Source organism: Rhinopithecus bieti, unplaced genomic scaffold (assembly GCF_001698545.2).
Source record: "Rhinopithecus bieti isolate Rb0 unplaced genomic scaffold, ASM169854v2 scaffold_39705, whole genome shotgun sequence".
Taxonomy (NCBI): Eukaryota; Metazoa; Chordata; class Mammalia; order Primates; family Cercopithecidae; genus Rhinopithecus; species Rhinopithecus bieti.
This window is the reverse complement of record NW_016816813.1, coordinates 954312-979672: the sequence shown is the minus strand read 5'-3', so window position 1 is coordinate 979672 and position 25361 is coordinate 954312. Positions and strand designations below refer to the sequence as shown.

The following is a 25361-nucleotide window of genomic DNA, read 5'->3' as shown; positions in this document are numbered from 1 at the left end:
AGTGGTAATCAGTACCGTGAGTTAGGGTTTTGTGAAGGTCAATAAAATGGCATAACATGAAAAGTGCTTTGTAAATTGAAAATTCTTTATGGATACAGTTTTATATTCTAATCTCTAATACAGTTGCTTTCATAATTATTACTCATGTTATTTTTTACCTTTTGATGATGTGGCTGTATATTTAATATTACATCTACCTTATGAAATATACTAATCTTGTGTGTAAATAAATATTCCTTTGCATTGAAAATCGAATGACTCACCTTTTCTTTTGAGACTGGGTCTCGCCGTGTTGCCCAAGCTGGAATGCTGTGGCACGATCACAACTCGCTATAGCCTTGACCTCCTGGGCTCAAGTGATCCTCCCACCTCCCAGCCTCCTGAGTAACTGGGACTGCAGCCGTGTACCACCATGTCTGGCTAATTTTTGTATTTTTTATAGAGTCAGAGCCTCACCATGTTGCCCAGGCTGATGTCCCCTGCGTCTGGCTAAATGAGCTTTTAAAGAAAGGAGTTGGGTTTTGCAGTATTTGATCACTTTTTTTATTTTTATTTTTTGAGACTGTCTTGCCCTGTCACCCAGTCTGAGTGCAATGGTGCAATCATGGCTCACCGCAGCCACAGCCTCCTGGGCTCAGGCAGTCCTCACACTTCAGCCTCCCAAGTATCTGGGATCAAAGACATGCACCACCACACCGAGCTAATATTTTGTTTGTTTTGTTTGTGTGTGTGTGTGTGTGTGTGTGTGTGTGTGTTGCGATGGGTTTTGCCATGTTGCCCTGGCTGGTCTTTTTAACTCCTGGGCTCAAATGATCTTCCCACCTTGGCCTCCCGAAGTGCTGGAATTAAAGTGTGAACCACCACGCCCAGTCTGATCACTTTTAATTTGATTTTTTTTTAAATGTAATTTTTAGACCAAGTGCAGTGGCTCACACCTATGATCCCAGCACTTTGAGAGACCAAGGTGAGAGGATTGTGTGAGCCCTGAAGTTTGAGACCAGCTTAGACAACATTGGGAGATGCTATCTCTACAAAATTACAAAAAACATTAGCCAGTGGTCCCAGCTACTCAGGAGGCTGAGGTGGGAGGATTGCTTGGGCCCAAGAGGTCGAGGCCGTGGTGAGCCACGATCGAACCACTGTACCCAGCTTGGGTGACAGAGTGGGACCCTATTTCAAAAACGAAAACAGCAACAAAAAAAAAAAAACGACTCCTAATTACATTGTATCCACAGAATACTGTTAACATTACAAACTTTTAACTAATGTTTCTCTAAATTCTTATTCTAGTAAATGAAATGATTACATGAATGTGTTCTGTCCTTCCAGAGTTACATTTAATGTTTTCATTGATGGACAAAGTTCCTAATGGTATAGAGCCAATGTTGAAAGACTTGGAGGAACATATCATTAGTGCTGGCCTGGCAGATATGGTAGCAGCTGCTGAAACTATTACTACTGTAAGTTTTTTTTTAATGGCAATGATAGATATATATCAAGGCTATTTTTTAAATGCAGGATTGTATAGTAAGTGGTTACCAGAGGCTGGGGGTTGGGGGACCAGAAGAGGTTGGTTAGTGGGGTATAAAGTTATAGTTCAATAGGAAGAATAAGTTTTGGTGTTCTGTGACCCAGCAGGATAGCTGTAGCAAGTAGCAATGTAGTGTATATTTCAAGAAAGTTAGAAGAGATTTTTTATGTTGTTACCACAAAGAAATTATAAATGTTTGAAGTGATGGATATGGTAGTTACCTCAATTTGATCATTATACTGTATATACATGCATTGAAATATAACATTGTACCTCATAATATGTACAGTTATGTGTTGATTACAAATAAGAACATTAAATTTTTAAAAATGCAGAATTGAAAATTGATACTATTTTCTCAGTAAAACAGGGGGCCGGGCGTGGTGGCTCACGCCTGTAATCCCAGCACTTTGGGAGGCCGAAGCAGGCAGATCACAAGGTCAAGAGATCGAGACCATCCTGGCTAACATGGTGAAACCCCCGTCTCTACTAAAAATACAAAAAAAAACCAGGCGTGGTGGCTGGACGCCTGTAGACCTAGCTACTCGGGAGGCTGAGGTAGGAGAATGGCGTGAACCCTGGAGGCAGAGCTTGCAGTGAGCCGAGATGGCGCCCCTGTACTCCAGCCTGGGCGACAGAGCAGACTGCATCTCAAAAAAAACACAAAGGAGAAAGAAAAAAAAAGAAGTGGCAAAACAGTAATATTGGACCACCTTTTAGTTTTATTTTTAAGAAAAAATATCCCCAGTTTTAAATGAGTTTTATTAAAATTATGTTTATATTTTCTCATTTTTTTGGTGTTCTTTTCTTTTAAAACTTAATATAAAACTTTTGTTTCTAGGACTCTGAGAAATATGTTGAGCAGTTACTTACACTATTTAATAGATTTAGTAAACTCGTCAAAGAAGCTTTTCAAGATGATCCACGATTTCTTACTGCAAGAGATAAGGTATATATTCCTGTATATATAAAAAACACTGTTTTAAAAGTTTTACCCTCATAATTTACTTCTAATAATCAATTTGTATTATTTTGCTATTAATTATAAACTTAATCTAGCAACTGTTATTTTTCATCAGTGGAGAACAACTGTATTTGTTTTGTTTGTAAGCATTCGTTAAGCATTTGATAGCCTTGTGAATTAGAATTTATTAGAAAGTTGCTTTTTTCTCATTTTCCAAGAATATTTTCTGTTTTTGAATATTACTGATCTATTGAATTCCTATTCATCCTTCCATTAAGACCCAGCTCAAAGAATACTTCCCCTGGAGCTTCCTTGATATCCTGCCTCGCTCCATAGCTCATCACAAGCAGAGTTGATTCCTCCATCCTCCATCCTTTCATGGGGCTCCTTCAAGAGTTACGTTATACTTATCCTTGTTTCCCAGGGAAGCATTTGTATTGCATACCATCTTTTTCCATCCTTATTAGTATAGGATAATGATAATGAAACACCATACTGTCCTTAGCGTTTTATCTTTTTTAGTGTAATAAACCTATAAGAAGAAATTGCAGCTAGTTTTTCTCTTCTTTGGCTACCTTTCATTACTTCCCAAGTCTGAATGATTCTAAAAAAACAACTTTCTCCAGTAGGATTTTTTTCTCACTCTTTTTGTCTATTTTAATTTTTTTTTTTTTTTTTTTTTTTTTTGAGATTGAGTTTCACTCTTGTTGCCCAGGCTTGAGTGCAATGGCGTGATCTTGGTTCACTGCAACTTCCACCTCCTGGGTTCAAACGATTCTCCTGCCTCAGCCTCTCGTGTAGCTGGGATTACAGGCACCCACCACCATGCCCGGCTAATTTTTGTATATTTACTAGAGGCGGGGTTTCACTGTGTTGGCCAGGCTGGTCTCAAACTCCTGACCTCAGGTGATCGGCCCACCTCGGCATCCCAAAGTGCTGGGATTACAGGCCTGAGCCACTGTGCCCAGCCTCTTTTTGTCTATTTTAAAACAAACAAATAGGCTGGGCGTGGTGGCTCACGCCTGTAATCCCAGCACTTTGGGAGGCCAAGGCGGGCGGATCACCAGAGGTGAGGAGTTCNTTTTTTGAGATTGAGTTTCACTCTTGTTGCCCAGGCTTGAGTGCAATGGCGTGATCTTGGTTCACTGCAACTTCCACCTCCTGGGTTCAAACGATTCTCCTGCCTCAGCCTCTCGTGTAGCTGGGATTACAGGCACCCACCACCATGCCCGGCTAATTTTGTATATTTACTAGAGGCGGGGTTTCACTGTGTTGGCCAGGCTGGTCTCAAACTCCTGACCTCAGGTGATCGGCCCACCTCGGCATCCCAAAGTGCTGGGATTACAGGCCTGAGCCACTGTGCCCAGCCTCTTTTGTCTATTTTAAAACAAACAAATAGGCTGGGCGTGGTGGCTCACGCCTGTAATCCCAGCACTTTGGGAGGCCAAGGCGGGCGGATCACCAGAGGTGAGGAGTTCGAGATCAGCCTGACCAACATGGAGAAACCCCGTCTCTACTAAAATATGAAAATTAGCTGGGCGTGGTGGCACATGCCTGTTAATTCCAGCTACTCAGGAGGCTGAGGCAGGAGAATTGCTTGAACCCTGGAGGTGGAAGTTGTGGTGAGCTGAGATTGTGCCATTGCACTTCAGCTTGGGCAACAAGAGCAAAACTCCATCTCAAAAAATAAATAAATAAAATAAAACAAATAAATAAGTAGGTAAAGTAGGAAAGGAGTTAAGGGAGTATAGAAATGGTGGGGTGCTATGAAGTCTTAAATTGAGTAGCCTGCAAAGGCTTCATAAGAAGCCAGATCATATAAGACTGAGCCATGGTAAGGAGTTAGTTTTTACTGTGAGTAGGATGGGAAATCATTTAAAAATTTTAAACAGAATGGTAGGATGTGATTTATGTATTAACAGGATCGCTCTGACTGTTGCAAAAAATAGACTGAAGGGAAGAAAGAAGGAAGAATACCAGTTAAGAACTTACTTAAATAATTCAATTAAATGATGATGGAGGCTTGTCCCAGAGTGATGGTAGAGGTGGTCAAAAGTAGTTCGATAATTCTTTTTTTTTTTTTTTTTTAATGCAAGTAGCTTATTTGGGAAATGCAGGGATGATAGTGTGGCGTACTATTAAGTCAGCTCTACAGTGAGCTACTTGAACTTAATTCTGCAAGGAAACTTAGTAAAAACACTGCTTAAAATTACCTCACCTGTCAAGTGTTGAGTTCTTGAAATTTCCTGCCTGCCATTTGCATAGGCAACACATATTTCTGCAGTTTTACAAAAAACACCTTTGGGTGCACGTGCAGATACTAATAGTGGGAAAAGTCTAAGGGATGTGGGAAGGTTTGACAGCATCTCCTCCACCAGGTATGTGGCTTGGAATTGGAAAATAAAAATGACAACAGGCTTTAGAAGTGACTTGTCAGGGAGGTTTGCTCTGTCGCCCAGGCTGGAGTGCAGTGGTGCAATCATAGCTGACCGCAGCCTTGAACTCCTGGGCTCAAGCAATCCTCCCGCTTAGCCATCTGAGTTTCTGGGACTGTGAGCACACACAACCACACCTGGCTAGGTTTTTAGAGCTTTTCTGTAGAGACAACATCTAGCTATGTTGTTCGGGCTGGTCTTGAACTCCTGCGTTGGCCTTCCAGAGTTCTGGGACTATAGACGTGAGCCATCACCCTGGCCCGCTTTCCCTTTAAATCATGTTCTTTGAGAACTCTTCACCCACACTGATGCTGTCTCAGTCCTGTCATCTCACTGGTGAAGGAAATAAACATATCCATCATCTCACATAGTTACCCATTTTCCTGTTTTGTTTTGTTTTTGTGGCAAGAGCACCCAAAGTCTACTTACTTAGCATGAATCCAATATACAATATAATTTTAATTTGTTTTGTTTTATTTATGTATTTATTTTGAGACAGACTCTTGCTCTGTCACCCAGGCTGGAGAGAGTGCAGTGGCACAACATGGCTCACTGAGCTTTGACCCCTCTGGGCTCAGGTGATCTTCCCACCTCAGCCTCCGGGGTAGCTGGGACTACAGGCATGCACCACTATGTTTGGCTAATTTGTAATTTTTTTTGTAGAGATGAGTTCTCAATTATGTTGTCCAGGCTGGTCTTGAACTCCTGGGCTCAAGCGATCCATCCACCACAGCCTCCCAAAGTGCTAGGATTACAGGCATGAGCCACCATGCCCAGCCCAGTATAATTTTACTATCTGTAGTTCTCATGCTGTACATCAGCTCTCTAGACTTTTTTAATCCTGTGTATCTGCTACTTTGTATCATTTGACCTACATTTCCTTGTTTCTTTCCCACCCATTTTACCTCTGGTACTACTCTTTCGTTCCTCTCACTGTGTATTTGAATTTTTTTTAGGTTCTACGTATAAGTGAGATCATGCAGTATTTTTCTTCCTGTGTCTGGCTTAGTTCACTTAGCATAAGGTCTTCCAGGCTTCCGTAGTATATATGTACCAGTTTCTTTATCCACTGATGGACACTAAGGTTGTGTCCATATTTTGGCTATTGTGAGTAATGCAGTGAATGTGGGAGTGCAGTTATCTTTGTGAAGTGGTGATTTCATTTCCTTTGAGTATATGCCTAGAAGAGGGATTGCTGGGATTATGATTATGTTATGAAGATAGACTATTCAGGATTTGCTATTGAATCAGATGTAGAATGTGATAGAGACTAGTCAGGGATGACACTCAGATTCGTGTTCTGATCAATTAGAAGGATATGTTCACTGCGATAAGGAAGACTGTAAGAGAAATAGGTTTTGGAGAGATTGTTGCAGAGAGATCAGAAACTCAGTTTTGAATAAGTTAACTTTGAAATATCTGTTAAACATCCTTGTGGTAATGTTGAGTCTGGAGCTTTAGAGAGAGAATGGAGCTGGAAAAATATGTTTGACAGCTTCAGCATATAAATGGCTTTTAAAGCACTGACACAGGCTGTAATCACCAAAATAATGAGTGGAGATAGAAAAGAGGACAGGTCCAAGGATTGGCCTAGGGAATTCTGATATTTCATTGTTAGAAAAATAAGGAGTCATCTTTCATGAGAAGGGAGGAATGACCAGGAGAATGTTATGTGCTAGAAGGCAAGTGAAAAAAAGTACTTTCAGGAGGAGGGTGTGATCCACTGTTTTAAAATGCTGGTAATGAATCAAATAAGATGGAGATTAACCATTGTCTTCAGCAACATGGAATTGCAAGTGACTTTAACAAGAACCTCGTGTGCAGGCTGGGTGTGGTGGCTCACGCCTGTAATCCAGCACTTTGAGAGGCTGAGACGGGTGAATCACTTTAGGTCAGGAGTTCAAGACCAGCCTAGCCAACATGGTGAAACCCTGTCTGTACTAAAAATACCAAAATTAGCCGGGCACAGTGGTGCGCACCTGTAATTCCAGCTACTCAGGAGGCTGAGGCAGGAGAATCACTTGAACCTGGGAGGCGGTGGTTGCAGTGAGCTGAGATCAGTACCACTGCACTCCAGCCTGGGCAACAAGAGTGAAACTCTGTCTCCAAAAAAAAAAAAAAAAAAAAAAAGGAAGAAGATCTCACTTGAGGGTAGGCATGGTGGCTAACCCCTGTAATCCCAGCACTTTGGAGGCCAAGGCAGGCAGATCACCTGAGGTCAGGAGTTTGAGACCAGCCTGGCCAACATGGTGAAACTCCATCTCTACTAAAAATACAAGTTAGCCAGGCGTAGTGGTGGGCACCTGTAATCCCAGCTACTCGGGAGGCTGAGGCAGGAGAATCGCTTGAATCCAGGAGGCGGAGGTTGCAGTGAGTGGAGATTGCGCCACTGCACTCCAGCCACTGTACTCCAGCCTGGTTGACAGAGTGAGACTTCATCTCAGAAGAAAAAAAAAAAGCCTCACTTGAGAATATTGATAATTATGATATGACAAAGAACTTGCTAAAGTCTTTGACTAGGCAAATTGTTTGGTCAGATATACCATTAGAAATAAAAACTAACATATTTTTATGTGTTTTGGGATGTATAAAAATTTATCTGTATATTTTATAAATTAAAAATATTTTATTCCAAATTATTTTTGCAGGCATATAAAGCAGTTGTTAATGATGCTACCTATATTTAAACTTGAATTACCCTTTGAGCAGAAGGGTAAGTTTTTTAAAAGCGCATACCTTTAAAAATACTTAAATTTTCTTTAGTGTAATAGGGGATAACTGGTATGCAAAGTACCCTTGTTAGGGTTTGTTTTTGTTTATTGTTAGTTTTGTAACTTTGCTGCTTTTTGGCTGTTAAAGTTTCATTTACAATTTTTTATTAAATTATTTCAATACAAAAATTGACTTTAATTTTTTTCAAGTGTAAAAAAAAATATTCCTAATCTTTTAGGATCTAATACTTCTTTTTCCTCATTAGTCACTAAAAGTATTCTATTACCCCATGGAAGCATAGAAAATGACTCAATTTACCATAATGATATAAAAAGAACTCAGTTTTAATGTAAATTTTCCTATTAGCATTTTAAAAAATTGTTCTGTAATTGGTAAGATGAATATGCCTGTGCTAAGCATAGCTTATAGAAAATCTGACAACTGAAATCTAAGCTAGTTATAGCACTTTCAGAGTAGTACCAAATAGCAATAAAGGTTAATCGAAAAAAATCTTTTGATGTACTTCTAACTAAGAATTACCATTTTAAAGAAATTTTATATATAATGCTAAAATATTTGAAAATACTGAAAATCGTGTTTCTTAACAAGGAAAAGTAATCAGGTATTTTTCATTTAGTGTTTTCATTTTGTCTTTTTTGAGCAGTGTATGTTGCTTGAGTAATATTACAACGGAAGACATCTGAGTCATACCATATTATAATACTGACATATTTTAGAAGGGCATATATTATGTTCTCTTTTATAAACTGTGAAATATGTGAAACATAGCACTGCGTCTCGACCATCTCTTCACATGAGTAGATAGATCTTCTTCATTCTCTTTCACCCAAGCATTTTTTGTATTATTTATCTATTTATTTATTTTATTTATTTATTTGAGGCAGGGTCTCACTCTGTCACCCAGGCTGGAGTGCAGTGGTGCAACCTCAGCTCACTGCAACCTTTACCTCATGGATTCAAACAATTCTTCTGCCTCCGCCTCCCGAATAGCTGGGATTATAGGCACACGCCACCATGTCCGGCTGATTTTTTTTGTATTTTTAGTGGAGACAGGGTTTTGCCATATTGGCCAGGCTGGTCTCAAACTCCTGACCTCAAGTGATCCTCCCACCTCAGCCTCCCAAAGTGCTGGGATTACAGGCATGAGCCACCGCACCCAGTCCCAAGCACTTTTTTAATGAAAATGTTCAAACTTACAATAGAGTTACTGTAGTTGCTTTATCAAGTGTGTATCTCCCTGTATACATCCATCAGTCAACTTTTTAGGTGTGTTTCTAAAGAGGTTGCAGGCATCAGTAACCTTTAGTCCCTAAATACTTCAGCATGCAGTCATTTATTGAATTTGATATTTATGTTTTTAGGTAAAATTTATATACAGTCCCTTGCATAAATCTTAAGTGTACATTTGAGTCAGATTTGACAAATGCCTATACCCCTATTAATGTGTATGATGTCTTTATCATTGTACAAAATTACCTCATGTCTATCCCCATTCAGTCCCACCCCACCTCCTTCCAGAGGCATCTGCTGTCCTGATTAATTCCCTCAATATAGATTAGTTTTACCTAATCTAGGACTTTGTATAAATGAGATCATACATTGTGTACTTTTTGTGTAAAACTTCTTTCATTCAGCATTGTGTTTTTGAAATTCTTTTATGTTTTGGCATGTAACAGTAGTTTGCTTTCTGAAGTGGTTATTCTGTTTTATTCTTCCACCAATAGAGTATAAGAGTACCAGCTGATCCTCATTCTTACCATTGTTTCATGTTCTTTTAACTTGAGTCATCTGGGATGTATGTAGTGGTATTCTTAATGTTTTCATTCTCATCTCCCTCATGACTCTTGATGTTCAGCAATTTTTCATCTTTTTTTTTTTGGTAGGGGGGATTCCTATATTTTCCCTTATGAAGAGTCATCATAGCTCACTGCAGCCTCCACCTCCTGGGCCTAAGCAGTCCTGGTTCAGCCTCCTGAGTAGCTGGGACTACAGGCACACACCACCATACCTGACTAATTTCTTTCAGAGATGAGGGCTTGCTATGTTGCTCAGGCTGGTCTCGAACTCCTGGCCTCAAGAGAACCTCCTGCCTCAGTCTCCCAAAGTGTTGAGCTTACAGGCATGAGCTACCATACCCAGGCCTTTTGCCCTTTTTTTTTTTGGGGGGGGGGGTTGTTTGAGATGGAGGCTTGTTCTGTCGCCAGACTAGAGTGCAGTGGTGTGATCTTGTCTCACTGCAACCTCCGCCTCCTGGGTTCAAGTGATTCTCCTGCCTCAGCCTCCCGAGTAGCTGGGACTACAGGCGTGTGCCACCATGCCCAGCTAATTTTTGTATTTTTGGTAGAGATGGAGTTTCACCATGTTGGCCAGGATGGTCTCGATCTCTTGACCTTGTGATTTGCCCGCCTCGGCATCCCAAAGTGCTGAGATGACAGGCATGAGCCACCGTGCCTGGCCCTTTTGCCCATTTTTAGTTGGATTCTTTGTCTTTGTTGCTGAGTTGTAAGAGTTCTTTATATATTCTGGTACTAGATCCGTATCAGATATATGATTTGCTAATATTTTTTCCCATTTTGTAAGTTGTCTTTTCATTTTCTTGATACTGTCCTTTGATGCACAAAAGCTTTTAATTTTGATTAAGTTCAGTTTACCTATTTTTTTCTTTTGTTGCTTTTGCTTTTGGTTTCATATTTAGATCATGAAGATTTATTGTTACCTTTTTTTTTTTTTAAGAGTTTTATAGGGCCGGGCACAGTGGCTCACACCTGTAATCCCAGAACTTTGGGAGGCCAAAGTAGGTGGATCACTTGAGGTCAGGAGTTCAAGACCAGCCTGGCCAAGATGGTGAAACCGTGTCTCTACTAAAAATACAAAAAATTAGCCAGGTGTGGTAGCTCATGCCTGTAATCCCAGCTATTTGGGAGGCTGAGACAGGAGAATCGTCGGAATCTGGGAGGCGGAGGTTGCAGTGAGCTGAGATCATGCCATTACACTCCAGCCTGGGTGACAGAATGAGACTTCATCTCAACAACAACAAAAAAGGGTTTTATAGTTTTGGCTTTTATATTTCAGTCATTGATCCATTTTGAGTTAGTTTCTGTGTATGTTGTGAGATATAGATCCAACTTCATATTTTTGCATGTGGATATCCAGTTGTTCCAGCACTCATTGAACAGTCTTTGCTCCATTATCAAAAATCAGTTGACCGCTGGGCTCAGTGGCTCACGCCTGTAATCCCAGCACTTTGGGAGGCCAAGGTGGGCAGATCACAGGTCAGGAGATCAAGACCATCCTGGCTAACATGGGGAGACCCCATCTCTAAAATACAAAAAATTAGCCGGGCATGGTGGCAGGCGTCTGTAGTATACAAAAAATTAGCCGGGCTTGGTGGCGGGTGCCTGTAGTCCCAGCTACTCGGGTGTCTGAGGCAGGAAAATGGCGTGAACCTGGGAGGCAGAGCTTGCAGTGAGCTGAGATGGCGCTACTGCACTCCAGCCTGGGCGAGAGTGCGAGACTCCGTCTCAAAAAAAAAAAAAAAAAATCAGTTGGCCATGGATGTATGTGTTTATTTTTGGATGCTTAGTTCGGTTCCATTGGTCTATATATTTGTCCTTATGCTGGTGCCGCACTGTTGTGATTTACTGTAGCCTTGCAATAAGCTTTGAAAGCAAGACGTGTGCATGTTTCAACTTTGTTCTTTTTCAAGATCATTTTGGCTATTTGGGTTCCCTTCTAATTCTTTGTGAATTTGAGAATCAGCTTTTCCATTTCTGTGAAAAAGACCTTTGGAATTTTGATAGGAAATGCATTGAATTGTATTAATGTTATGTCTCCCAATTATGAAAATGGAATTTCTTTTTATTTGTTTTTTATATTTCTTTCAGCAATGTTTTATAGCTTTCAGTGTACAAGTCTTCCACATTCTTGGTTAAATTTATTCCTTGATATTTTCTTTGGATGCTGTTGTAAATTGAATTGCTCTTCCTTCCTCCCTCCTTCCTTTCCTTCCCTTCCCCTTCCCTCCCTTTCCCTTTCCCATCCATCTTCTTTCTTTTTTTTTTTCTTGAAGGCAAGGTCCATTGTGTCACCAAGGCTGGAGTGCAGTGGCGCAGTCGTGGCTCACTGCAGTCTTGCTCTCCTGGGCTCAAGTGATCCTCCCACCTCAGCCTTCTGAGTAGCTGGGACCACAGGTTCAGGCCACCACACCTGGCTAATTGTTTTTGGTAGAGATAGTCTCTCACTGTGTTGCCCAGGCTGGTCTTGAGCTCCTGGGCTCAAGTGGTTCTCCCACCTTAGCCCCTCAAAGTGCTAGGATTATGGACAGGAGCCACCGTGCCAAGCCTGGAATTGTTTTCTTAATTTCTTTCTGGATTGTTCATTGCTGGTGTATAAAAAAACAAATTATTTTTTTTTTTTTCTGTTTCTTTTTTTTTCAGGCAGGGTTTCGCTCTGTCACCTAGGCTGGAGTGCAATGGCATGATCACAGCTCACTGCAGCCTTCGCCTCCTGGGCTCAAGCCTCCACCTTCTGAGTACCTGGGACTAAGGGCCATACCACCATGCCCGGCTTATTTTTTTTTTGAGACAGCGTCTTGCTGTGTTGCCCAGTGTGGTCTTGCACTCCTGGGTTCAAGTGAGCCTCCTGCCTCTGCCTCTCAAAGTGGCAGAAGTACAGGCATGAGCTACCGTGCCCAACCACAGACTATTTTTATGTGTTTATTTTGTGCTTTGCAACTTTCCTCAATTTATTTATTAGCTCAGATAGCTTTTTTATGGATTCTTTCAGCTTTTCTGTATATAAGGTCATAACATCTGCAAATAGAAATACTTTTACTTCTTCCTTTCCAGTTTGGTTCTATTTTCTTTGCTCTGCCTAATTGCTCTGACTGGAACATCTACTACAGTAACAAATAGCAGGAGTGAATTCAGGCATCCTTGTCTTATTTCTGATTTTAGGGTGCTTGCTCTCAGTCTTTTGCCATTCTATTGTTTTATGTTGGTTTTTCATAACCTCCTATGCTGAATAGCAACATGGCACTCTGTCTGGTAGAGGTACTATAGCTTATTTAACTGGTCCTTTACTGCTGCATTAAGTAGTTTCTGATGTGTTGCTATTACTGTTAGTGCTACAGAGGATAATATTGTACATTTAATATTTGTGACTCTTTATCTACAGGATAGATTTCCGAAGTGAGGATTGCTGGGTTTCTATTAGTTTTCTGATTCTAAGGTGACTGTGTCCTACTTTTAGCTCCACATTAAAGTAGAACATTTCTAGGCTGGGTGCCATGGCTCATGCTTGTAATCTCAGCACTTTGGTGAGCCAAGGTGGGAGGATTGTTTGAGGCCAGGAGTTTAAGACCAATCAGGGCAACATAGTGAGGCAACAACAAAATGTTTAAAAAATTAAATGAGCATGATGGCGCACACCTGTAGTCCTAGCTATTCACGAGGATCGTTTGAACCCAGGAGGTCAAGGCTGCAGTGAGCTATGATGGCACCACTGCACTCCAGTCTGGGCAACAGAGTGATACCCTGTCTCAAAGTAGAAAATTTCTGTGGAGTAGAATAAGTGTCATTAGCTGATCCAGGCAGCACCTATTGGTGTTGTGGCTATTGGAGGTGTGGAGGAGGTGATGTTCTAGAACAAGCTTGTCCAACCGCACGGGTCTTATGGTCCCCAGGACGGCTTTGAATGTGGCCCAACACACACATTCGTAAACTTCCGTGAAACATTATGAGATTTTTTGGCAGTTTTTTTTTTTCTTTAGCTCATCATCTGTCATTAGTGTTAGTGTATTTTATGTATGGCCCAAGACAGTCCTTCTTCCAGTGTGGCCCAGGGAGGCCAAAAGATTGGACACCCCTGTTTTAGAAGAATAAACTGGTGGTAGCATCCAAGTTATTTGGAAGACTTGCTTCTGAGGAGGAGTGGAGTAGTTTGTGGTAAACCAATGCTGCTGTTGAGAACAGCTAGAAAATCGGGTAAATATAGAAAATAGTAATTTTATGTTATTTAAGAGCTATAGAAATAGCTATGACAAAGGATTGAAATGTACAGAAATGCCAGATAAACCTTTCAGAGGTTACTTGAGGATTTGTAACTGTGTTTCCCTAAGGAGAAGCTGCAGCTGAGAATGCAGTTTTGGCTAGGCTAAGCAATACCGCTGGGGGGCAGTAGATGTTTTGGTGGTCACACAGGACTGGAGTAACAAAACCCATTGGACACTGAACTGAAAGTCCAGGAGGGACATATCTTCGATTCAGTGGTTAACCCTGGAGAGGGACTGATTCCCCTTCATAGCAGAACAAAGGGTGAACCCATTCTTAATGCAAGATAACATCATCTTGTGCCTGTGTGATTCTTTTATATACAGTGTTCAGTATTCGGTACAACATTACTAGTCCTATGAAGACAGAGAAATTAATGACTTAACTGAAAGAATCATTTTAGAAGCAGATTCTCAGGTGATCCTGATGTTGGAGTTAGCACATAAGGACTTTAATTAGGGAATTGAACAATGAGAATACTTGGACACAGGAAGGGAAACATCATACACTGGGGCTTGTCGTGGGGTGGAGGGAGCGGGGAGGGATAGCATTAGGAGATATACCTAATGTAAATGACAAGTTAACGGGTGCAGCACACCAACATGGCACATGTATACATATGTAACAAACCTGCACGTTGTGCACATGTACCCTAGAACTTAAAGTGTAATAAAAAATAAATTAATAAATTTTTAAAAAGATTAATAGCTTAACTACAATGAGCTACCACTTCATACCCAGTAGGATGACTAAAATAAAAAAGACAGATATAACAAGTGTTGGTAAGGATATGGAAAAATTGGAATCATATTGTTGGTGGCACAGCTGCTGTGAAAACAGTTTGGTAGTTCCTCAAGAAGTTCAACATAGGCTGGTCCAAGTGCAGTGGTGTTTACAACTAATTGATCACAACCAGTTACAGATTTAGTTGTTCCTCCTCCACTCCCCCTGCTTCACTTGACTAGCCTTTTAAAACAAACAAAAGAAGTTCAACACAGTTGCTGTATGGCCCAACTGTTCTACTCTGAGGTGTATACCAAAGAGAAATGAAAACATACTTTCATTCAGAAACATGCTCATACATGTTCATAGTAGAGTGGTATTACTCTTAATAGCCAAAAAGTGTAAACAACCCAAATGTCCATTAGTTGCATAGATAAGCAAAATGTGCTACATCCATACAGTGGAATATTATTCATTCATAAGAAATGAATTATTATTCTGCTATATGCCACAAGGTAGATGAACCTTGAAAACATTATGGTGATTCAAATAAGCCAGACACATAAGGACAAATTTTACATGAATACAGTTGTATGAGGTATCAAGAACAGACAAATCCATTGAGACAAAAAGTAGAATAAAAGTTACCAGGGGATGGGAAGTTACTGTTCCATGTATACAAGATTTCTGTTTGGGATAATGAAGAAACTCTGAAAATAGATATCAGTGATGTTTGTACAGCATCGTGAAATGTACTTAATGCCACTGAATTTTACACTTAAAAATGAAAATGATAAATCTTCTTTACTCTCAATAAAAGATACATGTTAAAAAAGGGGGATGAACTACTGGTACATGCTATGACATATGGATGAATCTTGAAAACTTGATGCTAAGTAAAAGAAGCGGGTCACAAAATACCACTTATTGTATGAAAACATTTATCTGAGATATCCAGAATCAACACATCCATAGAGTAGACTAGTTGTTGCCTAGGCCTGGGAGGCAAGAGTAGGATAGCTAGAGAATGGGATTTGACTGCTAGCAGGTATGGGGTTTCTTTTTGGGGTAATGAAAATGTTCTAAAATTTTATTGTGATGATTACACAACCTTCTGAATATACTTTAAAAGCACTGTATTGGACATTTTAAGTGAGTGATTTGTATGATTTGCAAATTATATATCAGTAATTATTAATAAGCTTAGATAATAGCAATGAAGAAATAATACGTATTAATGGACAAATAGATGGAAATTGTTATCTGAGGAAAGAAAGTGTCTAAAACCATATATAATTGGAGTCATAGAGCATAGAAAAGAGGGTATTAACCAATATTTGAAATGGTATTGACTAAAATTTTCCAAAATTGATTAAAGATTTAAGGGTGTCTGTGAATCCCAAGTGGGATAAATACAAATTAAACCATTCCTAGGTACATCATAGTAAAACAGCTTAAAACTGAAAACAATAATAAAACTTTTAAAACAGTCACAGGGGGAAAAATAACACCCTATCTTCAAAGAAACAATATAGGACTAATAGCTAGCTTGTAATCCCAGCTAGTTGGGAGGCTGAGGAGTGAAGATTGCTTGAGCCCAGGAGTTCAAGACCAGCCTGAGCAACGTATCTAGATGTCCATGTCAAAACAAAAACAAAAACTGATAGCTGACCTCTCAATAGGTTGAATGAAGGAGGGAGGTAGATCACTTCAATTGTTACAGTAGTTCACACCTGAGCCAGGCATTGCAAGGAGAGATGGATGGATTGTGTTTTCTTCATTTGTCACCTCACTGATAGATGTTAGCCATTCTTTAAATATGCATAATTAAAAATAATTTTTAATATTAGATCAGTATGGATATTTTTTGTTTTGCATATGGCTCAGGAGGTGCTCAAATAATTGAATGATATAATAAGACAAACTTATTCTAGTCTCATCTACTTATGTGAATAAGATTTCTCAGGGCAAAGACATAAATTTATACAAATAAAAGAAATTAATCTATGCTGATTCCTGGATTTATAATTGGGAGGAAAAAAGTTTCATCCACTCCACTACGAGTTGACACATTCAGTAAAATTTTACACATACATATATTTTATGTATGTGTATGCACAATATAATTGTTTGGATTATTTGTATACTTAACATTTGGATAGCTCAATCCTTGGAAAACAATACTTGCATTTTATAAGCACAAGAAATTTCAAAATCCCGAATTTAAATTTATTTACGTATATTTTAGAGAAGTAGGATAAAAAATAAATATAAGACTTTCAAGCATAAAAATACAATATACTGCTGAGTGCACTGACATGCACCTATAGTCCCAGCTACTCAGGAGGAGTCCAGCCTGGACAATATAGATAGTGAGACCTTGTCTCAATTTTTTAAATTTTTTAATTTGTGTGTGTTTCTGTCTCAGTTATTTTTTAAAAAACAACAATATGCTGTGTTTACATTGTTATCAGGAGCTAGGTGCGGTGGCTTATGCATATAATCCTAGCACTTTTTTGGGAGGCCGAGGCAGGTGGGTCACCTGAGGTCAGAAATTTGAGACCAGCCTGGCCAACATGGCGAAACCCCATCTCTGCTAAAAATGCAAAAATTAGCCTGGCATGGTGGTGGGCACCTGTAATCCTGGCTGCTCAGGAGGCTGAGGCAGGAGAATGGCTTGAACCTGAGAGGCGGAGTTTGCAGTGAGCCAGGATGGCACCATTGCACTCCAGCCTGGGGACAAGACCAAAACTCCATCTCAAACTAAAGAAAAATTTGTATCAGGAAAATGAAATCAAGATACAAATTCTTTACTGCTTAGGAATAATTCATTTATAGTTTTTTTTAACTGCATGATGGTATATATATCATCATTATGGAATGTAGGTCATATTGGATACATTTTAAAGAGTGAAATAACTGTTTTAATATATTAATCATAAAAGTTTTAAATGTTAACATAAGTTTCCAAGAATTTAACAGTTTTTCAAAAGTATTTTAACAGATTTCTGAACAAAATATTTTAATTATCATTGCCAAGGTCAGCACTAGGGTGAGGCAAGAAGGCACCTAGAGTGCAAAATTGAAGGAGGTTCTTACTCTCAGGGTTCTGTAAGTGCGGCATCAGCACTTAGGGGTACCTAACAGTGAGTGCCTCCCTAAATTAGGCACCCTGGGATGCTTGCTCATCCTAGTTCCAAACCTGATCACTAGATTATTTAACAGAAGAAATTCGCATGTGAATAATTGGCTTTCGAAAAAAATAATTGCAAACATCAATCATTTTTCCATCAACTGCTTTTAATTTGTTTTTTAGGGTGGGATTAAAAACTCAGCCTGAATCAAAATGCCCTGAGCTGCTTGCCAATTACTGTGACATGTTGCTAAGAAAAACACCATTAAGCAAAAAACTAACCTCCGAAGAGATTGAAGCAAAACTTAAAGAAGTGGTACATAATGTTTTGTATTTCAACTTTTAAAATTACCTTACTTTGAATTTGTGTTCTGCTTACAGGACTTCCTGTGATAGTATCAATTTAAAAATGTATTATCTGTAAAGAACTAATGTTATGAAGTTTTACAGTGCAAGACCTCTAAGGGGGGTTATTTTCTTTCTGAAAATTTTATTCTACAGCTTCTTCAAGGGAATACCATTTAATTCCTCTCCTTTCTTGATTATTTTTAGGAATTAAGTTCTAGCTACTAATACAAGACGTATCATTCCAACAAATTTGGAATGATAGTTGAGAGATTGGGAATTTTTCACTCCTTCGTTTTGGTGAGAGTCCAAGATAGATAGCAAGGGATGAATGAGAGTAGATTAAGTAGTTGCTTTCATCTTTGTCACCCAGTTGTTAGTGTAATGATGTAAGCCCAGGAATACAAACAAGAAAAAAAATAAGATATTGGGCAAGTGTAGACAGAAAGGCCCAGAGAGATGATTAGTGTCAGAAAAAAATGTGAAAAAGATAAGTAGAAGAGAAACTTGCGGGGGGAGAAAAAAACATTGATTTTTTTCATGTAAAGTATATCGTTGCATTTTATATAAAATCTAAAAAACTGATATTTAGAGCAACTACAATTTTATTTGGTTATAGTCTCAATTTTGCTAACTTTTAAAGTAGTATATCAGGACTGGGTGTTTCTCAGAGATGGATAATTTAGTAGGCCTCTATCTATATGCTTATAAAAATTTCTGACTTGTGACAATTGGTGGATACAGGAAGGTCTAAATTCGAGAGATGGCTAAGAGTATATAAGAACTGAAAGTAACTTTGTTTTTCATACAGCTCTTGGTACTTAAGTATGTACAGAACAAAGATGTTTTTATGAGGTATCATAAAGCTCATTTGACACGACGTCTTATATTAGACATCTCTGCCGATAGTGAAATTGAAGAAAACATGGTAGAGTGGCTAAGAGTAAGTAATTTTAAAAAAATATTTGGTTTTCTAATATATTGCATTATTTTTATATGTGCTTAAGTAATACATTTCGGAGATATTGTTAATGTAAAAGAAGCAGGAAACATAAAATAAGAATATAGCATCAATTAGGCTGGATGCAGTGGCTCGACCTGTAATCCCAGTACTTTGGGAAGCCGAGGCAGGTGGATCACCTGAAGTCAGGAGTTCAAGACCAGCCTGGCCAGCATGGCAAAACCCTGTCTCTACTAAAAATGCAAAAATCAGCTGGACGTGCTGGTGCACTCCTGTAATTCCAGCTGCTTGGGAGACTGAGGCAGGAGAATCGCTGGAACCCAGGAGATGGAGGTTGCAGTGAGCCGAGATCACGCCATTGCACTCCAGCTTGGGTGACAGAGCAAGACTCCATTTCAAAAAAACGAATATAGCATCAATTATGTAAAATAAAGTGATATATCTAATAAATAAATGTTCTTAATACTTTTAGTAAAGTGTCTTTGTTCTTGAGTTGTTTGTACTGTTTCACTCTCATTTGTACATCAACTCTCGTTTAAACTGACCTTATTAATAAATAGACTACAGGGGCCAGGCATGGTGGCTCACGCCTGTAATCCCAACATCTGGGAGGCCGAGGCGGGTGGATCACGAGGTCAGGAGATCGAGACGATCCTGGCTAACATAGTGAAACCCCATCTCTACTAAAAATACAAAAAAATTAACCAGGCGTGGTGGCAGGTGCCTGTAGTCCCAGCTATTCGGGAGGCTGAGGCAGGATAATGGTGTGAACCCAGGGGGTGGAGCTTTCAGTGAGCCGAGATTGTGCCACTGCACTCCAGCCTGGGTGACAGAGCGAGACTCCATCTCAGTAAATAAATAAATAAATAAATAAGTAGACTATTATATCTTTAAGGTATTTTCAGGAATGAATGCTTAACTTTAGAGATGTTTATAAATAACAAATACTTCTGTATAGCAAAAAGAACCTTTAAATGATGGCCTATTTAGGGAATCAATGCTGATTATAACTAAATTCCAATATAAAAGTTTTGAGTTTTTTTTGTTTTAATTATTAAAGTAAATGTCTTTCATTTCTGTGTATGTATCTCTCTCCATATATATATATATATATATATGGAAAGAGAGAGAGTGCGAGCGAGCACACACGAGAGAGACCTACAGATATTTTAACTTATAGATAGCCGTTTGCATGGCACTGTAGGATAGTAAAAATGACTGTGCTAACTGAAACTGCTTAGTAGGAAAATGAATGATAATTCTGTGACTTTTAAAAACTACTGTCAAAAGACTCAAAACTCTTACTGTCACTTATAAATATATAGGAAAAAGGGAAAAATAGCAAAACTAATACATATTTACTACGAGAAACCTTTAGAGTTAAATTATTTCTTTCTTTCTTTTTTTTTTTTATTTGGAGACAGAGTCTTGCTCTGTTGCCCAGGCTGGATTGCAGTGGTGCCATCTTGACTCACTGAAACCTCCATCTCCCAGATTCAAGCAATTCTCCTGTCTCAACCTCCTAAGTAGCTGGGACTACAGGCTTGCGCCATGACACCTGGCTAATTTTTGTATTTTTAGTAGAGACGGGGTTTTGCGTTTTGGCCAGGCTGGTCTTGAACTCCTGGGCTCAGGTGATCCTCCTGCCTCAGCCTCCCAAAGTACTGAGATTATAGGCATGACCCACCACGCCTGGCCTACGTTATTTCTTTGTTAAAAAAAAAATACCAAGACCCAACAGTAAAATGACAAATAAGGCCAGGCATGGTGGCTCACACCTGTAATCCCAGCACTTTGGGAGGCTGGGGTGAGGGGGCAGATGGCTTGTGCTCAGAGTTGGAGACAAGCCTGGGCGACGTGGTGAAACCCCATCTCTACAAAAAATACAAAAATTAGCTGGGCGTGGTGACACCTTAGTCCCAGCTCCTTGGGAGGCTGAGGTGGGAGGACGCCTGAGCCTGTGAGGTGGAGGTTACAGTGAACGGAGATCATACCACTGTACTCCTGCCTGAGCAACAGGGTCAGGTCCTGTGTCCCTCACTCACACACACACACAAGACAAATAATTAAAAGCAGGCAAAGGTTTCAAATTGACGTCTCTTCACAGAAGATACACAAATGGCCAGTAAGTGCATGCAAAGACACTCAACATCATTAGTCATTAGTGAAATGCAAGGAGAGGCTGGACTTGGTGGCTCCCGCTTATCCCAAATACTTTGGAAGGCTGGGGTGGGAGGATCGCATGAAGCCAGGAGTTAGAAACCACCCTGGGCAACATAACAATACCCAATCTCTACAGAAAATACAGAAATTAGCTAGGCATGGTGATGTGTGCCTATAGTTCTAGCTACTCGGGAGGCTGAGATGGGATGATCGCTTGAGCCCAGAGGTTCAAAGTTGTAATGAGCTGAGATTGTGCCACTGCACTGCAGCCTGGGCAACAGAGTGAACCCTTTCTCAAAAACAAACAAACAAAAAAACACAAAGTGGTACTACTTTATTCCCACTGGGGTAGCTAAAATAAAGACAGACAATAACAAATGTTAGTAAGGAAGAGGAGAAATTGGAACCTTCGTAAGTTGCTAGTGGGGATATAAGATGGTGCAGCCACTTTGGAAAACTGTTGGGCAGTTCCTTAAAATGTTAAACAGAGTTGACCCAGCAATTTCGCTCTTAGGTAATTCATTTGAAGAGAAATGAAAACATATATTTCATGTAAAAACTTGTAAACAAATATTCATGGCAAGATTACTAATAATAGTCAGAAAGTGGAAACACCCCAAAATGTCAGTGAGCTAATGAATAAAATGTGATTTATCCATAGACTAGAATATTTTTTGTGATAAAAAGGAATGAAGTACCAATACATGCTACAATATTAGATGAACTTTGAAAACATAATGCTAAGTGAAAGAAGCCAATCCCAAAGACCATATCATATGATTCCAGTAATACGAAGTGTCCAGAATAAGCAAATCCACAGACACAGACAGTAAATTAGTGACTTGCAGGAGTTGGGGCCAGGAGGGGAAATGAGGAGTGACTGTAAATAGTATGGGGTTTCTTTTTGGGGTGATGGAAATGTTCTAAAATTAGATAGTGGTGATAGTTGCACACCTCTGGGAATATGCTAAACTTTATTAAATCGTGTACTTTATTTAATTTTAATTTTAATTTTTTTTGAGACAGAGTCTCACTTTGTTGCCCAGGCTGGAGTGCAATGGTGTGATATCGGCTCACTGCAACTTCGGCCACCCGGGTTCAAGCAATTTTCCTGCCTTAGCTTCCTGAGTAGCTGGGATTACAGGCGTGTGCCACCAAGCCCGGCTAATTTTTCTATTTTTAGTAAAGATGGGTTTCACCATGTTGGCCAGACTGGTCTCAACCTCCTGACCTCAGGTGATCCACCCACCTCGGCCTCCCAGAGTGCTGGGATTACAGGTGTGAGCCCGACCAAATTGTATACTTTAAAAGGGTAAATTTTATGATAAATTATCTGACTCAGTAAAGCTGTTAATAAAGAGTAGTTTGAGGCCGGGCACGGTGGCTCATGCCTGTAATCCCAGCACTTTGGGAGGCCAAGGCGGGCGGATCACGAGATCAGGAGATCGAGACCATCCTGGCTAACACGGTGAAACCCTGTCTCTACTAAAAATATAAAAAAATTAGCCAGCGTAGTGGCGGGCGCCTGTAGTCCCAGCTACTCGGGAGGCTGAGGCAGGAGAATGGCGTGAACCCGGGAGGCGGAGCTTACAGTGAGCCAAGATCGTGCCACTGCACTCCAGCCTGGGCGACAGAGCGAGACTCTGCCTCAAAAAAAAAAGAAAAAAAGAGTAGTTTGAATAGCTCTTACCTTCTTGTGTAACTTGACAGAGTAAGCATCTTTTCTTTGCCTTGGAGAGTTGTCATACCCCCTGTAATTTAGATCATCTAGCATTTTATCTTTTGGGCTTTCAGTGTCATGAAATACTGCAAATTCCTTTATAGCATTTTTGCCAGGATCACTTCCTCTTAGGTATCTTATCTTTTTTGTCACTCACCACTTTTATCTTTTTTGTTGATAATTTGCCTTCACTAAGTTCCTCAACACTGGCATTATCAGCCTGACAACCACAGTCAGCTTTCTTCTGTAACTCCATTTTTGTTCTATTTTACTTTCATTTCCAGCATTATCACTTTTCATTTCCTCAGTTTACTTTTATTATCTTTGTGTGCCAGTTATGTTGTTTGATTATTCTTTTTTGTAAGTTGTCATGTGGGTTTATTACTGGAAGCCAAGGATACAACGAAACTGCACACTTTGCTCTCTGTGGTTTAACTGAATAAACAAATGACTGATAGATTGCGTTCACATTTTTTAAAAATGTATTTATTTTATTTTTGTAAGAAACAGGATCTTCTTCTGTTGCCCAGGCTGGAGTGCAGTAACACAATCAGAGCTCAAACTCCTGGGCTCAAGCAGTCCACCCACCCCAGCTTTCCGAGTAGCTGGGACTATCGGCAGTATGCCACCATATCCTGCTAACTTTTAAAAAATTTTTGTAGTGATGGGGTCTCACTGTGTTGCCCAGGCTGGTCTTAAAATCCTGGCTTCAAGTGATCCTGCCTCAGCCTCCCAAAGTGCTAGGATTACACACCATGCCAACTAATTGATTTTGAAAGACATATTATGATTAGTCACTGTTATTTTTGTCATTTGTGGATCGAAGAGTTAGAAATAAAGTTTTTACTTTATGCAGTTACATTTATTATATGATGTCAACTGAAAGTTGAGCTTTGTTCTTGGGGAATTGGTATTATGTAACTGCACTGTGGTAACTGAAATTCATACATACTAAAATTGCACAAAGCAGGGACCCCTTGTAATACCATATTTTGTTTCTAAGAGCAAATTTCATAGGTATTAGACAATAAAATTCTAATAAATAAGAGAAAAATTTTGTATTAAAACATCTAAGACTTAGTTTTTTCATTAAAATTTTTCCCAGTAGTATATCAGATTATGTATTTATTACCTCTTCCGTCTTTGATTTTTATAGGAAGTTGGTATGCCAGCGGATTATGTAAACAAGCTTGCTAGAATGTTTCAGGACATAAAAGTATCTGAAGATTTGAACCAAGCTTTTAAGGAAATGCACAAAAATAATAAATTGGCATTACCAGGTATTATTTTATAATTACATATATATTTTTAAACTTAGAAAAAAGAATATCTTTGTTTTCCAGTAAATTAAAAATAAACCTCAGCAGTAATAGATCGAAAGATGTTATGAAGTCCATTTCCATGGAGACAGCTATCAAAGCAGTGTGTTAGATTTACAGATCTTTATTTCAAAACAAAAGGACACTTTTAGCAAAATCTTTATAGTCTTACTGATTTTTCACCCAAAGTTACCCTGTATTTATTTTGAATTTTATCCATTAAGATAATTTACTTTATATTCCTGATCTTGTTTTCTATAGCTGATTCAGTTAATATAAAAATTCTGAATGCTGGTGCCTGGTCAAGAAGTTCTGAGAAAGTCTTTGTCTCACTTCCTACTGAACTGGAGGACCTGATACCAGAAGTAGAAGAATTCTACAAAAAAAACCATAGTGGTAGAAAATTACATTGGCATCATCTCATGTCAAATGGAATTGTAAGTAGATAGTGTGTTTGTTACTTCAGCTTTCAGTTTGGATGAAAGTAGCAGGACTCCACAGAAGAATTGCTTACACAAAATAGATTTTCACCTCTCTCGTGTAAAAGTTTGAGCAGAAATAGTGAAATTTTTTCATGAAGTTGTTAGGGACATAGGCTTCTGCCCTTGTCCTCAGAATTCAACATGATCCCAGCTATCTCTGTCTTCCTGGCAACAGAAAGCAAAAGGTGAGGGTAGCTTATACCTTTCATTAGGGACAACTTCTAGAAGTTTCCTCTGTCATTTCCATTTGCATCACATTGGCCAGTACTCAGTCTCGTGGCCACATTTTGTTACATGGAAAGCTGGGAGATAAGCATGTATTCTGGGCAGTCATTAATGTCTTCTAAAATGTTTATTACTGTGAAAGCAAGAGTGGATATTGGAAGACAGCAGCCTTTTTCATATATAAATTCATGTTATAGATTCTTATTTATTAAAAATCTATTTTATCTATTGTAGATAACATTTAAGAATGAAGTTGGTCAGTATGATTTGGAGGTAACCACGTTTCAGCTCGCTGTGTTGTTTGCATGGAACCAAAGACCCAGAGAGAAAATCAGCTTTGAAAATCTTAAACTTGCAACTGAACTCCCTGATGCTGAACTTAGAAGGACTTTATGGGTTGGTTTATGTTTTTTTGTTTTTAAGATTGTATCCTCTCATGTAGCAGGAAATATATGCTTGGCTTGTAATATATTATTAAATTCATAACAGTTTCAAAAGGTCTTATCATGAAAAATAGAGGCCGGGCACAGTGGATCACGCCTGTAATCCCAGCACTTTGGGAGGCTGAGGTGGGCAG

General features: G+C 39.3%; 2 protein-coding genes across 2 annotated transcripts in view; both read left to right on the top strand.

Annotated features, from left to right (window-relative positions):
* The window catches only part of CUL5 (cullin 5), a 79511-nt gene extending 71867 nt beyond the window's left edge, over window positions 1–7644 (top strand). Inside the window, exons 9-11 of the mRNA XM_017855273.1 lie at window positions 1330–1460; window positions 2373–2480; window positions 7579–7644. Coding sequence (XP_017710762.1) covers window positions 1330–1460; window positions 2373–2480; window positions 7579–7617 — 278 coding nt within the window. The 3' untranslated portion in view covers window positions 7618–7644. The remainder of the gene's footprint in view (window positions 1–1329; window positions 1461–2372; window positions 2481–7578) is intronic.
* Window positions 7645–17757: 10113 nt separating this feature from the next.
* ACAT1 (acetyl-CoA acetyltransferase 1) overlaps window positions 17758–25361 on the top strand; it is a 64358-nt gene continuing 56754 nt past the window's right edge. Inside the window, 5 exon segments of the mRNA XM_017855272.1 lie at window positions 17758–17885; window positions 18726–18857; window positions 23915–24038; window positions 24339–24514; window positions 25019–25180. Of these exon segments, the coding sequence (XP_017710761.1) occupies window positions 17814–17885; window positions 18726–18857; window positions 23915–24038; window positions 24339–24514; window positions 25019–25180 (666 nt within the window). The 5' untranslated portion in view covers window positions 17758–17813.